The sequence below is a fragment of the Procambarus clarkii genome, chromosome 71 (genome assembly GCF_040958095.1).
Source record: "Procambarus clarkii isolate CNS0578487 chromosome 71, FALCON_Pclarkii_2.0, whole genome shotgun sequence".
In the NCBI taxonomy this organism is placed as follows: Eukaryota; Metazoa; Arthropoda; class Malacostraca; order Decapoda; family Cambaridae; genus Procambarus; species Procambarus clarkii.
This window is the reverse complement of record NC_091220.1, coordinates 15,514,266-15,538,316: the sequence shown is the minus strand read 5'-3', so window position 1 is coordinate 15,538,316 and position 24,051 is coordinate 15,514,266. Positions and strand designations below refer to the sequence as shown.

The 24,051-nt window shown below is 48.0% G+C and overlaps 2 protein-coding genes across 3 annotated transcripts in view; one reads left to right on the top strand and one right to left on the bottom strand.

The window, feature by feature from the left end:
* Positions 1 to 24,051, bottom strand: part of STUB1 (STIP1 homology and U-box containing protein 1) — a 71,593-nt gene that overhangs the window by 45,629 nt on the left and 1,913 nt on the right. The window contains exon 2 of the mRNA XM_069312071.1: positions 23,782 to 23,832. Within this exon, the coding sequence (XP_069168172.1) occupies positions 23,782 to 23,832 (51 nt within the window). The remainder of the gene's footprint in view (positions 1 to 23,781; positions 23,833 to 24,051) is intronic.
* Positions 7,396 to 23,570, top strand: LOC123745572 (soma ferritin). Of its 2 annotated transcripts, XM_045726238.2 has the most exons (5): positions 7,396 to 7,821; positions 15,875 to 16,052; positions 17,756 to 17,980; positions 19,018 to 19,104; positions 21,294 to 23,570. In XM_045726238.2, the coding sequence occupies exons 1-5, from the start codon at positions 7,748 to 7,750 to the stop codon at positions 21,390 to 21,392; spliced, it is 663 nt and encodes a 220-aa protein (XP_045582194.2). In that variant the 5' UTR covers positions 7,396 to 7,747; the 3' UTR covers positions 21,393 to 23,570. The 2 variants fall into 2 exon arrangements, with proteins under 2 accessions (XP_045582194.2, XP_045582195.2); XM_045726239.2 differs by lacking the exon at positions 19,018 to 19,104.

The following is a 24,051-nucleotide window of genomic DNA, read 5'->3' as shown; positions in this document are numbered from 1 at the left end:
GGCCCTTGGTCTTGTAGTAATTGATTTGCTCTGAGAACGGGCTGCAGCATCAACATAAGCGATATGATTACTTAAGACTGATCGCTGAGAGGAAGAATTCGCCATCCCATAAAGAGGCTACAGTTTGAGAGCTAATTGAGACGAGTACCTTCGCAAGGACGCCATAAAAAGTGATGCTTGACAGGTAAGATGGACGGGGAGGTGACCTTGACGGAACGAGGCGGTAATAGAGGTCGTTTTGGGTGTAAGATGGGCCACTTGACGGCCTTATTAAATGGCCATCCTTGGCCCGCAGCCACTCCTTCGCATCCGGCTCTTTCTTAACGCTTGGAACAAGGATCCCAGTATGTTGACCAGACCCCACACTAGAAGGTGAAGGGACGACGACGTTTAGGTCCATCCTGGACCATTCTCAAGTCGATTGTGGTCTCGACTTCTCTCAAGTCTCACAATCGACTTGAGAATGGTCCAGGACGGACCGAAACGTCGTCGTCCCTTCACCTTCTAGTGTGTGGTCTGGTCAACATACTTCAGCCACGTTATTGTGACTCACCGCCTGCATAAGGACCCCTGGTTACTCATTGGAGCCCCGGGGAACTCACTGTGCTCCGAGGTACCCTAACCGGTGTTCCGCGAATGTTCACATATGTTAACCATAAACACATATATGTGCAGACTCGAATGCACACATTAATGTGGAGAGGAGACGGTGGCGTTTGTAAATCTTGTGGTTATTTTGCGATGATTTCGGGGCTTAGCGTCCCCGCGACCCGGTCCTCGACCAGGCCTCCTGGTTGCTGGACTGGTCTACCAGGCTGTTGGACAAGGCCGCTCGTAGCCTGACGTACGAGTCACAGCCTGGCTGATCAGGTATCCTTTGGAGGTAAGAGCCTGGTAAAGGAATGGTGGGCTTCACTGCAGGAAACCAATATGGGAACTTGTCTTAGTGGTAGTCGCGAGTGAGGTGATGGGTACAAGCGGAGGGTTGTCAGTACCTATGTCAGCCGCGTCCTCCTTACACATAGCTACAGTTGGAAGCGGGTTGATGAGGGGACCTGTCCTCCTACAGCCTGTCATCTTTCAACCTGTCCTCCTACAGCCTGTCCTCCTACAGCCTGTCCTCCTACAACCTGTCCTCCTACAGCCTGTCCTCCTACAACCTCTCCTCCTACAGCCTGTCCTCCTACAGCCTGTCCTCCTACAGCCTGTCCTCCTACAGCCTGTCCTCCTACAGACTGTCCTCCTACAGCCTGTCCTCCTACAGCCTGTCCTCCTACAGCCTGTCCTCCTACAGCCTGTCCTCCTACAGACTGTCCTCCTACAGCCTGTCCTCCTACAGCCTGTCCTCCTACAGCCTGTCCTCCTACAGACTGTCCTCCTACAGCCTGTCCTCCTACAGACTGTCCTCCTACAGCCTGTCCTCCTACAGCCTGTCCTCCTACAGCCTGTCCTCCTACAGCCTGTCCTCCTACAGACTGTCCTCCTACAGCCTGTCCTCCTACAGCCTGTCCTCCTACAGCCTGTCCTCCTACAGCCTGTCCTCCTACAGCCTGTCCTCCTACAGACTGTCCTCCTACAGCCTGTCCTCCTACAGCCTGTCCTCCTACAGACTGTCCTCCTACAGCCTGTCCTCCTACAGACTGTCCTCCTACAGCCTGTCCTCCTACAGCCTGTCCTCCTACAGCCTGTCCTCCTACAGCCTGTCCTCCTACAGCCTGTCCTCCTACAGCCTGTCCTCCTACAGCCTGTCCTCCTACAGACTGTCCTCCTACAGCCTGTCCTCCTACAGCCTGTCCTCCTACAGCCTGTTCTCCTACAGACTGTCCTCCTACAGACTGTCCTCCTACAGCCTGTCCTCCTACAGACTGTCCTCCTACAGACTGTCCTCCTACAGCCTGTCCTCCTACAGCCTGTCCTCCTACAGCCTGTCCTCCTACAGACTGTCCTCCTACAGCCTGTCCTCCTACAGACTGTCCTCCTACAGCCTGTCCTCCTACAGCCTGTCCTCCTACAGACTGTCCTCCTACAGCCTGTCCTCCTACAGCCTGTCCTCCTACAGCCTGTCCTCCTACAGACTGTCCTCCTACAGCCTGTCCTCCTACAGACTGTCCTCCTACAGACTGTCCTCCTACAGCCTGTCCTCCTACAGCCTGTCCTCCTACAGCCTGTCCTCCTACAGCCTGTCCTCCTACAGACTGTCCTCCTACAGACTGTCCTCCTACAGCCTGTCCTCCTACAACCTCTCCTCCTACAGCCTGTCCTCCTACAGCCTGTCCTCCTACAGCCTGTCCTCCTACAGCCTGTCCTCCTACAGACTGTCCTCCTACAGCCTGTCCTCCTACAGCCTGTCCTCCTACAACCTCTCCTCCTACAGCCTGTCCTCCTACAGCCTGTCCTCCTACAGCCTGTCCTCCTACAGCCTGTCATCTTTCAACCTGTCCTCCTACAGCCTGTCCTCCTACAGCCTGTCCTCCTACAGACTGTCCTCCTACAGCCTGTCCTCCTACAACCTCTCCTCCTACAGCCTGTCCTCCTACAACCTGTCCTCCTACAGACTGTCCTCCTACAGACTGTCCTCCTACAACCTGTCCTCCTACAGCCTGTCCTCCTACAGCCTGTCCTCCTACAGACTGTCCTCCTACAACCTGTCCTCCTACAGCCTGTCCTCCTACAACCTGTCCTCCTACAGACTGTCCTCCTACAGACTGTCCTCCTACAGCCTGTCCTCCTACAGCCTGTCATCTTTCAACCTGTCCTCCTACAGCCTGTCCTCCTACAGCCTGTCCTCCTACAGACTGTCCTCCTACAGCCTGTCCTCCTACAACCTCTCCTCCTACAGCCTGTCCTCCTACAACCTGTCCTCCTACAGACTGTCCTCCTACAGACTGTCCTCCTACAACCTGTCCTCCTACAGCCTGTCCTCCTACAGACTGTCCTCCTACAGACTGTCCTCCTACAACCTGTCCTCCTACAGCCTGTCCTCCTACAGCCTGTCCTCCTACAGACTGTCCTCCTACAACCTGTCCTCCTACAGCCTGTCCTCCTACAGCCTGTCCTCCTACAGACTGTCCTCCTACAGCCTGTCCTCCTACAGACTGTCCTCCTACAAAGAACGTCGCTTTTCAATCGTATGCGATACACAAGGCCAAAAATTATCGTACTAGAAAATGGAAGCGGTTGTTGAAAGAAACGTATTGTCCCGTTTTCTGTTATGGGTCCTCTGGCAGGTTAGAAGTCAGTTGAAAAAAATTAACTGTAAAAAAATTCATTTTACAATGTTATTGTGGCCTGTCGCTTAGAGATACTTTTTGTAGATTGCAGGCGAGGAGTCACAATAACGTGGCTGAAGTATGTTGACCAAACCACACACTAGAAGGTGAAGGGACGATGACGTTTCGGTCCGTCCTGGACCATTCTCAAGTCGATTGTGAGACTTGAGAGAAGTCGAGACCACAATCGACTTGAGAATGGTCCAGGACGGACCGAAACGTCTTCGGAACGGTTAAAACCAATTACTGTTTGTTTGAGCATAGACTCAAGAATGGCCTAAGGCAATTCTTACTTATTGTGACTACAGTATAAGTATTACTTCTCGTAAGTACAGTATTACCTCTAAGAATGCTCAACAACACTTACCACCCCCCCCCCCCCCACCCCTCGACGGTCTCAGCGTTACACCCTTCACACTTCTCACTAACACTTAACTGCACTTAGACGTATTACTTAAGATTTACTTATATATACAAACTCCCTCAAAACTGTCAGCTCACGCCAGCCATCCCATGTATAATAATAATACAAATAAAAATAATAATAATAATAATAATACTTTATTTCACAAAAAGTTACAGTGAAATAAATATTACATAAGATATGTATTAGTGTCATTCTTGGAAATACATAAATAAATAAATAGTTTTTATTGAGGTTAAAAGCGCATGCATACATAGTGAGTTACAAATAGATTGTTGGATCTCCTTGTAAGGAGATTAGGAAGAGATGCGGTGGAGTCGAACCCTTGAACCTCTCCACACAGTGAAAGAGAGAGACAGAGTGAGCCGATGAACCGGAACCATTAAAGATAGACACTTAAGAAATATTGAAACACAATTCCTATAACCTTGAGATGGAGGGCCGCTGTTTTAACATTTTACAACACAAAAAAGCAATAACATGACATTACGAACATCACAACACACTATACACAGAATACACCCAGTACGATGCACTAAATGTTGTTTCAAGCGTAGGTTAGACATATATATATATATGAATCTCAATAGACCTGAAGTTTCTTAAATTCTTCTCGTGGTCTTATACACACGATATGAGTGTAGTTACAGGTATAATAAGTCATTAAGTCCCCTTCTACCACTCGCCCACAGGAGCCTCTAGCTAACCTTTCCTCGCAAAGAGTGTATTTAGCTCTAAGAGCCTCATGAACATTCTATATGTGATGAGAACAAAGTAAAGGAACATTTGGGATAAGAGAACAGAGTGAAGGAACAGCTGGAACAAGAGAGAGAGGCAGAACAAGATGGACTCACAATCTACCAAGAGTTCTCCCTCCATACTCAGAACCCTTAAGGAGAGTCCAGAAAGACATTCTCATACCTTTTTAAGTCGTTTGAAATCTCTGGCACTCACGGGCTGCCTTTTCTGCCCGTGAGTGGCAGAGTCCACTTATAGCAGAGTCAGCTGTTGGTCAACCTGATTCTACCCGACACCTGGCTGATAGATCGGAGGCTTGGTCAATCAGACCCGTCTCGGGATTTGCACCCCGAGGTTAGCCTAAAGACATTCATGCATGATTATATCCACCGCACCTGACATCAGCTTCACCGAAGCTGACATCAGCTCCACCGAAGCTGACATCAGCTTCACCGAAGCTGACATCAGCTTCACCGTACCTGACACCATCTACCTCAAAGCTGATATTATATCCTATAAAGAGGACATCATCATCTCCCTCGAAGCTGACATTATCTTAAGCAAATTATTCTCTTTGTCAAAAATCAGAGTCCAAATTGGCCTTAGGATGGTTTGGCAATGTGGAGTATGTGTAGTGTGTACTGTGTGATCCCTTCACATATCCACTTGCCATGTAATCCTTCCCCTTCGGAGCCCATGCAACGCTGACTCAACTATTCCCTTGCACATTCCTCCTGATCCCCACAAGCCCGTGAGTTCGAAGATCCACAATACATCGTCGGAAAAAAAGGATTCTGACCGCAATGCAACTTGGAGACCCTTCCAACATGCCGACATCGAAGGTCGCTTGGGAAAGTACCCAAAGGAAGGTAGTTCGGGGTGATTCGTTGAGGTCAACCCAGGCACAAACAGATGAAGGTATAGGAGCGTCGTGGGCGTGTAGCGGGTCGTTGGTGAGTGTCTTAGTGGAACACTTCATGTTCTTTATGGTGGGAGATGAAGTGTGCCCGCGGGAGGTGGGGAGGACGCTGTGTCATGCCCTCAGCGCTCTTGTTGGCGCGCTGAGGTCTCTTGTTGGCGCGCTGAGGTCTCTTGTTGGCGCGCTGAGGTCTCTTGTTGGGGGCGCTGAGGTCTCTTGTTGGGGGCGCTGGGTCCTCTTGTTCATATATTTTTCCCTTGAGTAGCGCAATGTGTCAATTAAGTTCTTCTCCGAGTGTTAAGCAAATTCTCTGAATGACATATAGGCTTTGAGTATTTGTTTTGTTTGATCCTGTGAGCAGGATTCTCAGGCGGTAACTGTGAACTCTTCCTATGCTCTCCTTCACCGTGGGCTGCTGTTAACTGCTTGACGCTACACAGATGCCTCTTGCTTCACCCCTGGGGACTATCTCGCTAGCGTGCGTCCACAGACTATCTCTCGCTAACGAGTAACCTCCCACTCTCTTCTTAATCACTCTGCAGACACGAACAATCGCATAGATAATCCTTAAAATGACACATATTTATCAGCGTTAGGAAATTATAAAGATAACATTTTCTCTCTAGAGTAACTGTGATTAGTTGTCGGAATCCCATACAGTACTGTTGGGATCCTACTGCTCTCATCTTCTGTGGCCCTCCAGCAGTTATTGAATCTTTTTCTCTGAAAAAAAGGCCTCCCAAAAAAGTATAGAATCCCCGTACAAAAGCCAGCGGTAATGTCTTCTCCGAGTACAAAATAGCTACGGAAATTCCAAACGAACTAATCAGTATTAACAGTGGAAACTTCCAATGGACTCTGTCTTTATTAAATGTAAAATATTAGAGAATGTTTCTTGGACATTCCCATCTCTCTTTCCCCCCCCCCCCTCCTCCCTCCCTCTCTCTCTCTCTCTCTCTCTCTCTCTCTCTCTCTCTCTCTCTCTCTCTCTCTCGGTGGTACAAGTAAGAGATCCTAATTTGCATACCCATGCTCATTTGCATGCAAGTTGTTATCAAGATCGTTCACGACACTTGTCAGCATTGGCTTAATTGCTGAGTCCCTTTATAAATGTGTGTCATTCTACTGCCTGCTTGGTAAATATACATACATGTATTACTGTCTTATATACATAACATGACATGTATAATGTATACAGGAAACAGAACAGAGACAATATTGTCCCTAATTCTAAAAAAATCCTGAATAGCATCTGCTTGTCAAGCTAAGGAAGATTATGTATTTAATAGTTTTCCCTAAAACCCAACAAATTTTTCATTCTGTCAAGAACCGTTTTCTGTTATGAAGGGGGGGGGGGGGGTCCATCATCTTGTTTGACCGCACGCGCTGCCTTGTTTGACCGCACGCGCTGCCTCGCTTGACCGCACGCGCTGTCTTGTTTGACCGCACGCGCTGCCTTGTTTGACCGCACGCGCTGCCTTGCTTGACCGCACGCGCCGTCTTGCTTGACCGTGAGAGAGAGAGAGAGAGAGAGAGAGAGAGAGAGAGAGAGAGAGAGAGAGAGAGAGAGAGAGAGAGAGAGAGAGAGAGAGAGAGAGAGAGAGAGCGTATCATACACACATACTAATAACGCAGTAATCACAGCCCAAGACTATGCCATCAACACAACTCTATTCATAATTTTAAAACTAGATATGACAGGGGAAATAGGACCGGAGTCATTGCTGTAAACAACCGCTGGCTCGAAAGGCGGGATCCAAGAGTCAATGCTCGATCCTGCAAGCACAAATATGTGAATATACACACACACACGTGCTAAGGACAATTTATAATACAAATACAAGTAAAAAGAAGTATGGAGATACAGTTATATATAAATATATATATATATATATATATATATATATATATATATATATATATATATATATATATATATATATATATATATATATTCGTGAAAGGTCGAAGGCGCATTATCCTACAGCAGCCATGATGGTTTGAGGAAGCATATATAATGAAGTGGAGGTCGCTTGGCCACCACTACTAGTGAGCCCTGTCCGCCCGCTCCACCCGTCCCGCTGTCCCTATCCCACAGCCTCCCACGTCGCTGAGTCTATCCCACAGTCTCCCACGGTGCTCAGGATAGACGGGTCGTCCTTCCGGTAGAAGGGTGAGGGAGAGGTGACGGGGGCGCGCGACGCGTGCTGGAGACTACTGCGGGGCTGGAGGTCGTGTACACAGAGGCAGAATTGTGTCTGTGACTTAGTGTTGGGTTCCTATACGAGGTCCACTGCCAGGTCCACTGCCAGGTCCACCGTCAGGTCCACCGCCTGGTCCACCGTCAGGTCCACTGCCAGGTCCACCGTCAGGTCCACCGCCAGGTCCACCGCCAGGATGAGGAGTCAAGTCCTCTCAGTTCTGTTCCTTCTCGCTACTCTGGTGCCATGTCGAGCCGTCTCCAAGAAAGAGTAAGTACACGCACACACACGAACATACAGACCCCTTCTCCCCCTCTTCCCACACGCGCACACACGTACATATATGTACACACAGCTCCAGGCTCTATGTACGTGTCTGGGAGTCTGTCAAAAGCCTTTTTTTTATGCAAGATTCCGCTTGTTGACACTAGAGACCTCACGACACGTCATCTCCGGAGATCACTCGTAAGGGGCACGAGTCCTTCCATAAATTTCTTCGATTCTTTTGCGTTTTTAATTTACGCAGGGAACTGCGATTCTGGATGAGCTTGCATGCATGGGTGTCAAGGGGGAGACTCATGAAATGGATTGAAGATTGTCTCATAGGGAGGAAAGTCAAGGTCTGCTTCAACGGAGCAGTGTCTAGAACAATGAGTATTGAACGCGGGACCCCGCAAGGAGGAGTCTTAAGCCCCACACTATTCAACATACTTATGAACGCCATTGTAAATATTGAATTTCCAGAAGGAACACACCAAGTGAGATATGCAGATGATGTCCTAATACAGGCTCCAACCTTGGGAAAAATTAAACAGTCCATTGAACTCCTTGGAAGGAAATGTGTTGAATTCGGTTTCACTCCACAAGCAAGCCAAAAGCATTCTCCCATCACAAGCTGGGGGACAAATGAAGAGCTTTAAATTAATGGTGTAACACTTGAATGGGTTGACCACTATCGGTACCTTGGCGTCACTGTCGGCTCTAACAAGGGAAAGAAAGAGGAGCTCAATCAACTCATAGGAACATGTACAAGTCGACTCAGGGCACTGAAAGCTATGACTTAGAATGGGCATGGGGCTCTATTGATGTACTTAAAATGGTGTACACAGCCCATGTGCGCTTCGTCATAGACTATGCCGCACCAGTTTTATGCACTTAATCCCAACACGATATGAAAAAAAAATTGAAAGCATACAAAATGAAGCCATGACAATCATTCTTAGAGTCCCAAGAACTGCCCAAAAATCTAATATATGAGAGCTGTCCCTCCCCCCAGTGTTAAAAGCAGAATTAAGGAACTGAATGCTAAGCTTGCAATTAAAATAGTCACAGATCCCCATTACAATGATACTGCCAAGAAAAAACTGAATTCTGTGCTACTTTCAGGGGGAAACAGGAAAAGCAAAAAAATGGCATCACAGATTAGTCTGCTACCTGGAAGAACTTCACCTGCTTGAGCAAGCACTTAATTGAGCTCATGCCTGTAGAGAAGTTACCTCCCTGGATGGAACAATCCATCCGTGGTGTAGTGGTGTAGTGGTAAGACACTCGCCTGGCGTTCCGCGAGCGCTATGTCATGGGTTCGTATCCTGGCCGGGGAGGATTTACTGGGCGCAATTCCTTAACTGTAGCCTCTGTTTAACGCAACAGTAAAATGTGTACTTGGATGAAAAAACGATTCTTCGCGGCAGGGGATCGTATTCCAGGGACCTGCCCGAAACGCTACGCGTACTAGTGGCTGTACAAGAATGTAACAACTCTTGTATATATCTCAAAAAAAAAAAAAAAATATTTCTTCCAATTTAGAAGCCTCCCTGTCACCCCTCTCCTGTATGTTACAGTTTCCAGAACAGCTTGTTATGAGGGAGTCTGTAAAGAGCACTTTTTCAGGTCGGCGTTCAATCCCCGACCGTCTAAGTAATTGGGCACCATTCCATCCACACGTCCCATTCCCAAATCCTTATCCTGACCCTTTTCAAGTGCTACATAGTCGTAATGGCTTGGCGCTTTTCCCCCCTGATAGTTCCCTCCCTGGGAGGACGACCCACGCAGGATTATCATCAATGAGATGACAACGAGAAAGTCCAACATGATACCATGACAACGAGAAAGTCCAACATGATACCATGACAACGAGATAGTCCACCATGATACCACAAGAAATGAGGCACAGGTATCTTGAGGACCTTGATTTACACCTGTCACCCATGAACCACGACGTGATAGAGATTTGTATTTACCTGTACCACAGTGGGTGACGGGTGCCTGCTGTGTTTACACAGTGGGTGACGGGCGCCCGCTGTGTTTACACAGTGGGTGACGGGCGCCCGCTGTGTTTACACAGTGGGTGACGGGCGCCCGCTGTGTTTACACAGTGGGTGACGGGTGCCCGCTGTGTTTACACAGTGGATGACGGGCGCCCGCTGTGTTTACACAGTGGGTGACGGGCGCCCGCTGTGTTTACACAGTGGGTGACGGGCGCCCGCTGTGTTTACACAGTGGGTGACGGGCGCCCGCTGTGTTTACACAGTGGGTGACGGGCGCCCGCTGTGTTTACACAGTGGGTGACGGGCGCCCGCTGTGTTTACACAGTGGGTGACGGGCGCCCGCTGTGTTTACACAGTGGGTGACGGGCGCCCGCTGTGTTTACACAGTGGGTGACGGGCGCCCGCTGTGTTTACACAGTGGGTGACGGGTGCCCGCTGTGTTTACAGAGGGGAAGAGCATCTTGATACCATCAACGACCCACCAACCAACCACATGCAGAGTTCACGCCTCATTTGCATACGTAAATCTCACCTTTTTATGATGTTGGTATGAGGAGGGCCATGAGGAGCACAGCCAGGGCCCCCCAGCCAGGGCCCCCCAGCCAGGGCCCCCCAGCCAGGGCCCCCCCCCAGCCAAGGGGCCCAACAAGAGAACTTACAATTCAATTTATTTCTTTATTATGCACCCCATACCCATCCCGTGGGCGGTGGTGTAAAGGATTACAGAGGCACATAATCGGTTCAGGAACTGAACCCTCTAGTTCGTTTAGCTAAGCAAGTAACAATGTTTGACGCTAGTTACAAAATTATTAATGTTGTATACACATGTACACACTCTCATACATACATGTACATATATACATATATATACATATACATATATACATACACATACATATCTAATCACCCACACAAATACACACATCAATAATCTTTGTGTCACAAGTGATCAACAAGAGGGTCACAACAGTCACTATACAAGGCACTTTACATCTATGGTGAGTCACACAGTTACTAGTCTTGCTACACACCCACCCAACTGGGCGGCAGCTTTACAGTCATGTGCTCCACACCCACCCAACTGGGCGGCAGCTTTACAGTCATGTGCTCCACACCCACCCAACTGGGCGGCAGCTTTACAGTCATGTGCTCCACACCCACCCAACTGGGCGGCAGCTTTACAGTCATGTGCTCCACACCCACCCAACTGGGCGGCAGCTTTACAGTCATGTGCTCCACACCCACCCAACTGGGCGGCAGCTTTACAGTCATGTGCTCCACACCCACCCAACTGGGCGGCAGCTTTACAGTCATGTACTCCACACCCACCCAACTGGGCGGCAGCTTTACAGTCATGTGCTCCACCCACCCAACTGGGCGGCAGCTTTACAGTCATGTGCTCCACACCCACCCAACTGGGCGGCAGCTTTACAGTCATGTGTTCCACACCCACCCAACTGGGCGGCAGCTTTACAGTCATGTGCTCCACACCCACCCAACTGGGCGGCAGCTTTACAGTCATGTGCTCCACACCCACCCAACTGGGCGGCAGCTTTACAGTCATGTGCTCCACACCCACCCAACTGGGCGGCAGCTTTACAGTCATGTGCTCCACACCCACACTGGGCGGCAGCTTTACAGTCATGTGCTCCACACCCACCCAACTGGGCGGCAGCTTTACAGTCATGTGCTCCACACCCACCCAACTGGGCGGCAGCTTTACAGTCATGTGCTCCACACCCACCCAACTGGGCGGCAGCTTTACAGTCATGTGCTCCACACCCACCCAACTGGGCGGCAGCTTTACAGTCATGTGCTCCACACCCACCCAACTGGGCGGCAGCTTTACAGTCATGTGCTCCACACCCACCCAACTGGGCGGCAGCTTTACAGTCATGTGCTCCACACCCACCCAACTGGGCGGCAACTTTACAGTCATGTGCTCCACACCCACCCAACTGGGCGGCAGCTTTACAGTCATGTGCTCCACACCCACCCAACTGGGCGGCAGCTTTACAGTCATGTGCTCCACACCCACCCAACTGGGCGGCAGCTTTACAGTCATGTGCTCCACACCCACCCAACTGGGCGGCAGCTTTACAGTCATGTGCTCCACACCCACCCAACTGGGCGGCAGCTTTACAGTCATGTACTCCACACCCACCCAACTGGGCGGCAGCTTTACAGTCATGTGCTCCACACCCACCCAACTGGGCGGCAGCTTTACAGTCATGTGCTCCACACCCACCCAACTGGGCGGCAGCTTTACAGTCATGTGCTCCACACCCACCCAACTGGGCGGCAGCTTTACAGTCATGTGCTCCACACCCACCCAACTGGGCGGCAGCTTTACAGTCATGTGCTCCACACCCACCCAACTGGGCGGCAGCTTTACAGTCATGTGCTCCACACCCACCCAACTGGGCGGCAGCTTTACAGTCATGTGCTCCACACCCACCCAACTGGGCGGCAGCTTTACAGTCATGTGCTCCACACCCACCCAAGTGGGCGGCAGCTTTACAGTCATGTGCTCCACACCCACCCAACTGGGCGGCAGCTTTACAGTCATGTGCTCCACACCCACCCAACTGGGCGGCAGCTTTACAGTCATGTGCTCCACACCCACCCAACTGGGCGGCAGCTTTACTGTCATGTGCTCCACACCCACCCAACTGGGCGGCAGCTTTACAGTCATGTGCTCCACACCCACCCAAGTGGGCGGCAGCTTTACAGTCATGTGCTCCACACCCACCCAAGTGGGCGGCAGCTTTACAGTCATGTGCTCCACACCCACCCAACTGGGCGGCAGCTTTACAGTCATGTGCTCCACACCCACCCAACTGGGCGGCAGCTTTACAGTCATGTGCTCCACACCCACCCAACTGGGCGGCAGCTTTACAGTCATGTGCCCCACACCCACCCAACTGGGCGGCAGCTTTACAGTCATGTGCTCCACACCCACCCAACTGGGCGGCAGCTTTACAGCCATGTGCTCCACACCCACCCAACTGGGCGGCAGCTTTACAGTCATGTGCTCCACACCCACCCAACTGGGCGGCAGCTTTACAGTCATGTGCTCCACACCCACCCAACTGGGCGGCAGCTTTACAGTCATGTGCTCCACACCCACTCAACAGGGCGGCAGCTTTACAGTCATGTGCCCCACACCCACCCAACTGGGCGGCAGCTTTACAGTCATGTGCAGGCATCCTTTTTATAAGAGAGCTTACAGACGAGGATTCTGCCAAGATGCATACCAACCTTGAAAACCTTCAGAGACGCTCAGAAAAAATGGCTTCTAGACCTCAACCGAGAGAAATGCAAGGTAACGAGAATGTTTCAAGGGAGCTGGGAAAGCTATATTAAACACCGGTTTAGGGAGCCGGTCGGCCGAGCGGACATCACGCTGGACTTGTGATCCTGTGGTCCCGGGTTCGATCCCGGGCGTCGGCGAGAAACAATGGGCAGAGTTTCTTTCACCCTATGCCCCCTGTTACCTAGCAGTAAAATAGGTACCTGGGTGTTAGTCAGCTGTCACGGGCTGCTTCCTGGGGGTGGAGGCCTGGTCGAGGACCGGGCCGCGGGGACACTAAAGCCCCGAAATCATCTCAAGATAACCTCAAGATAAGATAACACTGTGAAGGGGGGAAGATAACTAAAGAGAACCACAATACCCCATACCTTAGCCCTCGAGTCTTATAAGATAACTTAAAAAGTGTCTTATAAAGCAAATAAGATAACATCATCATATACCAGGATAACAAGATCAACACATGTGAGGATAACATCAGTCACTGTACACCCTCTCACCTGTACATTGTACACTCACTTGTACACCGTACACCTCGGAGATGCACTCACTTGTACACCGTACACCTCGGAGATGCACTCACCGTAGCAACCCTCATAACTTCGCCTTTTTCAGACGAAGTTTGTTGTGCTGTAAACACACTCAGGAGACACACTGTAAACACACTCAGGAGACACACTGTAAACACACTCAGGAGACACACTGTAAACACACTCAGGAGACACACTGTAAACACACTCAGGAGACACTGTAAACATACTCAGGAGACACACTGTAAACACACTCAGGAGACACTGTAAACACACTCAGGAGACACACTGTAAACACACTCAGGAGACACACTGTAAACACACTTAGGAGACACACTGTAAACATACTCAGGAGACACACTGTAAACATACTCAGGAGACACACTGTAAACACACTCAGGAGACACTGTAAACACACTCAGGAGACACTGTAAACATACTCAGGAGACACACTGTAAACACACTCAGGAGACACTGTAAACACACTCAGGAGACACTGTAAACACACTCAGGAGACACACTGTAAACACACTCAGGAGACACACTGTAAACACACTCAGGAGACACACTGTAAACACACTCAGGAGACACACTGTAAACACACTCAGGAGACACACTGTAAACACACTCAGGAGACACACTGTAAACACACTCAGGAGACACACTGTAAACACACTCAGGAGACGCACTGTAAACACACTCAGGAGACACACTGTAAACACACTCAGGAGACACACTGTAAACATACTCAGGAGACACACTGTAAACACACTCAGGAGACACACTGTAAACACACTCAGGAGACACACTCTTGGGTTCTTTATGTTGTGTCTGTTTGATTTCTTCAAGTGTTTGTTCGTGGTGTTTGTCTACTGTTCAATGTAGAGCGACTTAACCTAACTTAGGCTTTTGGTTTCTGTTCTCTTAAAACTATGGAAAAGCAGTGACTTACACTAAGTGTGAGTCCAGCAGTGACTTACACTAAGTGTGAGTCTAGCAGTGACTTACACTAAGTGTGAGTCTAGCAGTGACTTACGCTAAGTGTGAGTCTAGCAGTGACTTACGCTAAGAGTGAGTCTAGCAGTGACTTACACTAAGTGTGAGTCCAGCAGTAACTTACACTAAGTGTGAGTCCAGCAGTGACTTACACTAAGTGTGAGTCCAGCAGTAACTTACACTAAGTGTGAGTCCAGCAGTGACTTACACTAAGTGTGAGTCTAGCAGTGACTTACGCTAAGTGTGAGTCTAGCAGTGACTTACGCTAAGTGTGAGTCTAGCAGTGACTTACGCTAAGTGTGAGTCCAGCAGTGACTTACACTAAGTGTGAGTCCAGCAGTAACTTACACTAAGTGTGAGTCCAGCAGTGACTTACACTAAGTGTGAGTCTAGCAGTGACTTACACTAAGTGTGAGTCTAGCAGTGACTTACACTAAGTGTGAGTCCAGCAGTGACTTACACTAAGCATAAGTCCAGGAATGACTTACTCAATATGTGAATAACTGCTTGTAATGTTTTCAAGCGTCGATCGTCGTACATCAGATGCACGAAAAAATGAAATTTGATGCAGGGAAGTTCGCCTAATCTAACTTATTTCTAAAAACAATAACTTGAAAATACATATATGTAACAAAGCAGACGTATACAATCCAAAGTTAGTCATAGGTTTGGTTTAGTTAGACCTAAATTTGGTTAGGAAATAATGTTATCAAATTTGTTTTAATTTCTCTTCAGGTTAGCAGTATTTAATCTTATATACACACCACCTTAACCTCCTGACTATTGTCTCAGTCCGTCCGCCTAAAGCTCTCCCAATGTCAAGAAAACAGACAATGTAAAATAGTCTCCCCTAACCTACCAGAGGACCCAAAACAGAAAACGGGACAGTACGTCACTTTCGCCAACCGTTTCCATTTTCTAGTACGAGAATTATTAGCCTTATGTAACGCATACGATTGAAAAGCGACGTTCTTTGTAGCAGGACAAGTTGCACACAGAAATCACAATAGCGTGATGCATCAAATGAACAAATCCACAAGGGCCGTGACGAGGATTCGAACCCTGCGACCATGTCGTAGCTCAGTCGATTAAGGCAGCATCTGGGATGCTCTCGGTCGCAGGTTCGAATCCTCGTCACGGCCCTCGTGGCTTTGTTCATAGGACAGGTTGTTCCTCTGGCCACGACAGCTGCTAACGACAGGTGTTCTCTCCTCCCGCAGCCCCCACAGGTTCCGGAACGACATGCCTACCACTGACGACGACGACGACGCTCACGGCTTCCCCAACGGCATCCTGCCACACTCCCGCTGTCGCCACAACTACCATGACAGGACCGAGGCCGCCATGAACCGCCAGATTAACCTCTTTATGCATGCTGGCTACGTCTACCACAGCATGGTGAGTCGGCGTGGGGGGATGTGAGGGTGTGTGGGGCGTGTGAGTGGGTGTGGGGGGATGTGAGGGGATGTGAGGGTGTGTGGGGCGTGTGTGGGGGCGTGTGGGGGGATGTGAGGGTGTGTGGGGTGTGTGTGGGGGCGTGGGGGGATGTGGGGGGATGTGAGGGTGTGTGTGGGGCCGTGGGGGGATGTGGGGGTGTGTGAAGGCGTGTGGGGGTGTGTGAGTACTCACCTAGTTGTGTTTGCGGGGGTTGAGCTCTGGCTCTTTGGTCCCGCCTCAATAATTGAGTGTGTGTGTGTGGGGGTGAGTGAGTGTGTGGGGGTGTGTGAGTGTGTGGGGGTGTGTGAGTGTGTGGGGGTGTGAGGGTGTGTGTGTGAGGGCGTGTGAGTGTGTGTGTGTGTGAGGGAGTGTATTAACCTAGTTGTGTTTGTGGAGGTTGAGCTTTGCTCTTTCGGCCCGCCTCTCAACTGTCAATCAACTGTTTACTAACTACTACAGTTATTCCCCTCCACCCCCAGGAAGCAGCCCGTGACAGCTGACTAACTTCCAGGTACCCCATTTACTGCTAGGTAACAGGGGCATAGGGTAAAAGAAACTCTGCCCATTGTTTCTCGCCGGCGCCCGGGATCGAACCCGGGACCACAGGGGGCGTGGGCGTGGGCGTGTAAGGGTACGAGAGCGTGCAAGTGTGGGCATGATGTTGTGAGATGTGAGTCCTCTTGAGCTAGTTGGTAGAGCAATAGCCTCACTTAACACGGGTCTGCGTTCGATCCCCCGATGATCCGATTGACTGGGCACCTTTCCTCTACTCCTTCCGCATCTTCCATATGATACATAGTGTTACTGGCTAATTACCTTCTCATAATTACTCTTATTCAGATTCCTTATTACGGGTTCCTTAGATAACTACAAAGTTATTAATTCACGTTATCGAGGCTGTTGTTAGGATGACAGACGCCCTATCACCCCCCCTCCTAGCCTGGGCTAACGACTGACCTACCCTACAACAGTTTCCTAGCTATTATACTCCTAGGTGAACAGACGCATTAGGTGAAATGAAACGTATTGTCTTCTGAGCTGGAGTTGAACACAGGACTCTCGATTATTAGTCGAGCGCGTAGACTACTAAGCAACAGAGCCCCAGAAGGTACATGATATTGCAATAAAAAATTTTAAGTGATAGAGCCCAGACGAAGGCATGGGGGGGGGTGACGGGGAGGGGGGGGGGCGCTTGGCACTATGTGAAGGCTTCCAGGAAGATGGCACTGTGCCTGGCGTGAGCCTGGCGTGTGCCTGGCGTGTGCCTGGCGTGTGCCTGGCGTGAGCCGTGGCATCATTAGCCCATGGAAGTGGTTAATGTTAGTTCAGCCAGAAGATACGCCTCTGACACCACGGTAATGAAGCTACAGTCCTCTTGATCACTGGCGAGCAGGACCACCACAGAACCCTCAATTTTGATAATTGTGAGACAGAATGCAGTGTGCGTGTGTGAGTGTGTGTGCACGCGCGTGTGTGGGTGTGTGTGTGAGTGTGTGTGCAAGCGCGTGTGTGGGTGTGTGAGTGTGTGTGCACGCGCGTGTGTGGGTGTGTGAGTGTGTGTGCAAGCGCGTGTGTGGGTGTGTGAATGTGTGTGCAAGCGCGTGTGTGTGTGCACCGGAGGCTCCCACAGCCCCACTAACCCTCCCGGGGATGTGTTCTTTCAGGCACATTACTTCGGGCGGTGCGATGTGGCGCTGCCGGGGTTCCAGAAGTTCTTCCAGCAGCTGGCGCAGGAGCAGCGGGGCCACGTGGAGACGTTGATGAAGTATCAGAACCTGAGAGGCGGCTTCATCCTCCTGCAGCAGGTGACGGCGCCCACCACCTCGGAGTGGGGCAGCGGCCTCGACGCTATGGAACACGCTCTCGAACTCGAGAAGAGTGTGAATCAGGTGAGTGAACTTTATAAGTTACAACAACGTGCTTCGTATGCTGGCGAGGAGTCACAATAACGCGGGTGGAGTAGGTTGACCAGACCACACACTAGAAGGTGAAGGGACGACGACGTTTCGGTCCGTCCTGGGGCTAGATTCACGAAAGCAGTTACGCAAGTACTTACGAATGTGTACATCTTTCCTCAATCTTTGACGGCTTTGGTTACATTTATTAAACAGTTTACAAGCATGAAAACTTCCCAATCAACTGTTGTTATTGTTATAAACAGCCTCCTGGTGCTTCGGAGCTCATTAACTGTTTAATAATTGTAACCAAAGCCGCCAAAGATTGAGGAAAGATATACACGTTCGTAAGTACTTGCGTAACTGCTTCGTGAATCTGGCCCCTGGACTATAAGTCAATTGAGAATGGTCCAGAACGGACCGAAACGTCGTCGTCCCTTCACCTTCTAGTGTGTGGTCTGGTCAACGTGCTTTGTAAGTGAATATCAACAACCATTGAATTACCAGGAAGGAAGGAATGAATTCCCATCATATTTTGCATTCTTTCAAGAACGGGAAGTTGGAAATGAATGACTCTTCAACACAAATATTGTAAATAAAGTTCAATATCATTCACTGATAACTGGGAACACTTCTATGGAAGGAATTATATGTTTATGCTAGAGATGGGGTGTCAGTCGTGCAGGGTTAGGCTTGTTGCTTTTGCCAATTGGTTGAAAGCTGTATTTGGAGAGGTTAATCAGGGTTTCAGCTGTTAGATGACAGATCTATAGGAATGGATTTTTTGTGGGTGTAAATGTTGGGCTTGACTAGGATGTGGAGTTAAGGAATCACTTTGTGTGTGGCGGAGGAAGTGATGTAGGGTGTGGTAGTGTGGTGGTGGGTGTGGTAGTGTGGCGGAGGGTGTGGTAGTGTGGTGGAGAGTGTGAGGGTGTGGTGGTGTGGTGGAGGGTGTGGTGGTGGGTGTGGTAGTGTGGTGGAGGGTGTGGTAGTGTGGCACAGGGGGTATTAACACTCTGCTCCTGCCACAGGCGCTGCTGGAACTGCACATGGTGGCCTTACAACACGAAGATGTCCACGCTGCCACCCACATCCAGACAACCTTCCTCAACCCTCAGGTAACATATCCACGCCTCCACCCACACCACCACACCCCCCCGCCCCTCACCCACAACACCCCACGCCCCCCGCGCCTCACCCACACCACCACACACCCCCCGCGCCTCACCCACACCACCCCACGCCCCCCGCGCCTCACCCACACCACCACACGCCCTACACACGCCTCCACGCCTGGTACTGTAGTCCTGCATGAGGATCTCCAACACTCCACAACCCATCCACGGAGTCACAAACTCCTGTTCTTTGTGAGAGCCTAGCCTAACCTAGCCATTGTCTTCCATGGATAGTTTCACTTGGACGTACTCCCTGGCGACTTATAATCAACACTATCCTCCTGCAGGGCTAAGTTACGGGCTCACCATAGCCCGTGCTACTTCGAACTTCGATTCACGAAGCAGATACGCCAGTACTTACGAACCTGTACATCTTTTCTCAATCTTTGGCGGCTTTGTTTACAATTATTAAACAGTTAATGAGCTCCGAAGCACCAGGAGGCTGTTTATAACAATAACAACAGTTGATTGGCAAGTTTTCATGCTTGTAAACTGTTTAATAAATGTAACCAAAGCCGTCAAAGATTGAGGAAAGATGTACACGTTCGTAAATACTTGCGTAACTGATTCGCGAATCTGACTCAGAACAAATATTTACACCTCTTTTATATATATATATAATGTCTCTCCTCTCCAAACTATCACATCAACTCTCTCTACACAAAACACTACATTCTGGAGATAAGGTTCGTAACATAATCTGTCTCCACAATCCGTGTATGCGAACACACACACACACACACACACACACACACACACACACACACACACACACACACACACACACACACACACACACACACACACACACAAGGGCTCAGTTCTCGGACCTATCCAATTTCTCATACATGTAAATGATCTCCCAGTGGGAATAAACCCATTCCTATTAATGTTTGCTGAAGATGCAAGAATTACGAGGAGGATTAAGACAGAAGATAGCAGGAAGCTACAGGATAATCAGGTCAAAACGAACGAATGGTGCAACAAATGGCTACTAGAATTTAACTCGAGTAAATGTAAAGTAATGAAACTAGGTTAGGAACAGGAAGCCGGAAATAAGGAACTAAATGAAAGATGAAATCTTTCAAGAATCGAGCAGATAGAAGCATCTAGAGGTTGATATCATATCGAACCTTTCTCTAGAAGCCCACAGCCATTGGATATCATCAGTAGAATATGCCAGGTTTGTTATCATGAAAATGCATTTTGAAATTTGTGCAAGAATTATATACAACATTGTTTGCTTCTGCGTGGAGAGCGTGTTTGGTCAAGCACAAGACGAAGTTAGGGAAAGTTCAGAGGTATGCCATCAGACTAGTCCCAGAGCTGAGAGGTTTGAGTTACGAGGAACGGCTACAAAAATTAAGCCTCAGGTCGCTGGAAGACAGTAGAGATAATGGAGACATTATATATATATATATATATATATATATATATATATATATATATATATATATATATATATATATATATATATATATATATATATATATATATGTCGTACCTAGTAGCCAGAACGCACTTCTCAGCCTAATATGCAAGGCCCAATTTGCCTAATAAGCCAAGTTTTCATGAATTAATTGTTTTTCGACTACCTAACCTAACCTAACTTTTTCGGCTACCTAACCTAACCTAACATATAAAGATAGGTTAGGTTAGGTTAGGTAGGGTTGGTTAGGTTCGGTCATATATCTACGTTAATTTTAACTCCAATAACAAAAAATTGACTTCATACGTAATGAAATGGGTAGCTTTATCATTTCATAAGAAAAAAATTAGAAAAAATATATTAATTCAGGAAAACTTGGCTTATTATGCAAATCGGGCCTTGCATAGTAGGCCGAGAAGTGCATTCTGGCTACTAGGTACGACATATATATATATATATATATATATATATATATATATATATATATATATATATATATATATATATATATATATGTGTGTGTGTGTGTGCAATCAACAATATTTGTGTACTCACCTAGTTGTGATGGCGGGAGTTGAGCTCTGGCTCTTTGGTCCCGCCTCTCAACTGTCAATCAACTATGTGTGTGTGTGTGTGTGTGTGTGTGTGTGTGTGTGTGTGTGTGTGTGTGTGTGTCCCTCACTGACCAAGGTCTACCTTACAGGTCGAGAAGATGTTCACCATCAGCCAATACATCACCAATTTAGAGCGAGTTGGTCCTGGGCTTGGTGAGTATATGTTCGACAAGCTTCCTCAGAACTAGTCTCACCAGGACCCACCAGGACCCTTCCTGCTTCACCAGGACCCACCCTGCTTCACCAGGACCCTCCCTGCTTCACCAGGACCCTCCCTGCTTCACCAGGACCCTCCCTGCTTCACCAGGACCCTCCCTGCTTCACCAGGACCCTCCCTGCTTCACCAGGACCCTCCCTGCTTCACCAGGACCCTCCCTGCTTCACCAGGACCCTCCCTGCTTCACCAGGACCCTCCCTGCTTCACCAGGACCCTCCCTGCTTCACCAGGACCCTCCCTGCTTCACCAGGATCCTCCCTGCTTCACCAGGACCCTCCCTGCTTCACCAGGACCCTCCCTGCTTCACCAGGACCCTCCCTGCTTCACCAGGACCCTCCCTGCTTCACTAGGACCCTCCCTGCTTCAACAGGACCCTCCCTGCTTCAACAGGACCCTCCCTGCTTCAACAGGACCCTGCCTGCTTCAACATGATCCCAACTTCATTAAATAATTTGCATAGATAATTACTGGCAAAATATTTATTAGAAATTAATCCTAAATAAAATATAATACATTTGGTGACTTCTTCTAATAGCTCTGAGTAGGACTATGTTGACATTACAGGTAATAAATAGTCCTGGTTGGGCTATTTCGCTATTTCAGTTACTAAGTAGTAGTCGATTGCTTCTATGGTGTAATTAGCTCTTTGAGGGATATATAGTGGTGATTCAGAGCCTTTGGAGGTGTTAAATCTCTATTTCAGATTATTAATAACTCTTGAAGGGAATTCATCGCCAGTGCAAAGTACTAATAGCTTACTGAGTGGGAATATGTCGCTATTACAAAGTATTAATAGTATTTTGAAGGGAAAATATCGCTATAACAAAGTATTAGTGGCTCTTGGAGAGGAGATATATATATGGCTGCAACGTATATATATATATTTGTAATAGCTTTTAATCGGGTTTTAATATTTCTATTAAACGTGTAAACACGTTGGCAATATTTAAACCATGAGAGGGGGGAAAAGAAAACGTAAATTGTGTAAATGTACGGTAGAACAGATGTAAATATGTGTGTATCTCTATATATGTGACTGCTAGATGTTGTTTTCAGTGTTGTAAACAATAATGCTCGTGGAGCGGTACAAGGGCAGAATGTAGTTTGTGGAGTATACCTTATAACTTATATATGTTTAGAAGCGTATACATTATGACTATACTTATTAACTTAAGGGGTAACTGGCTTATACCTTTACTTATTAACTTAAGGGGTAACTGGCTTATACCTTATATCTATACTTATTGCCTTGAGGGATAACTGAGGCTTTTATCTTTTAACATTTGATATATAAAGATCCCGCTGGATACTCAGCTTACTTTCTCTAAGCTGACATTTTGCTCCTTAAGCTTGACACTTTAGCTCCTCAAGCCTGACAGCTAAGTTTCTCAAGCCTAACAACTTATGAACTTAGTTCCTCAAGCCTGACAGCTTAGTTTTTCAGGACAGTTTAATGCCAAGCTTGACCGACAGCTTAACACGTGAAGCTTGACATAGACAGCTTAACAAACAGAGTCTCTGTCACGCCGCTAAGCCCGGGGTAAGATGTGCAGACATCAAGCTAAAGATCTTACATGCCAATCTTCCTCATAGTTAACATTCTCACTAAATTATCCCTCTCTTCTTACGAATTGTCTTCCTGGATGATGTTTATCCATTAAATTAATCTGTTAATCTGAATTGTGATAGCTGGTATCCAAAAAATGAGAGTATCTATAGTTACTATAGACGAACGTACAAAATATGAACGGGCGCAGGCGTTAAAAATTTAACATTTTAGTAATATATATATTTTCCTGAAAGCAACAACTTAGCGTTGCAATTCCCAGTCCAGAATTAGTAAATACATATATATGTAATAAAGCAGGCCTAAAACTTCATATTTTAGGCCTAGAATAACTTAATTTAGGCCTAAGATAGGTGAGATTCTTGATTACTCTGACCCACATTATATTTGACCATGTAGAATGTCAACAGTACGAAACATGGACTGTTTGTTTCTGGCCACAACCGTTCGTATTTTGTACGTTCCTCCGTGGCTGTAGAGGCTGGGATGGGTAGTTGATATGTGAAATATATTATTGTTAAAAACGTTCAAATGTTTATATGTTATTTAGAGATATATATTGTTCAATAAAGTTATATGGGAGAGCTTATGTCATTCCTCCTATCTGTGATTGGTGTGTGTGTGTGTGGATAATAGGATATTACATCATCAGTTACGATGGGATATTCCATTAAAGGATATTGTATCCTAGCAGGGTAGACTATACATATCCCAGTGGAGGGATACTGGATCCCAATTGATCCTCGTGGATCCTACTAAATTTACTAGACAATTTAAGTGGCATGAAACTCACCTTTGTGGCAGAGACCAGCCCTAACGCGCCTTTCTGATGACCCAAACATGCCTGAGACACAAAAGGTACTAAATATTCTATAATGTATGACACAATCTGTATACAATATAAGGTAAGATTGATAAAAATTATTCAGACTGTATACCACAAAGTTGCTTTTAGCAATTTGAGCGCAGTGTATACTCAACATGGAGTCCAGGCTCCAGGCTAGGCTCGTTATAGCAGCGGCCATCCCCTCAAGACACATTCATCAAATTTAACGTATTGTGT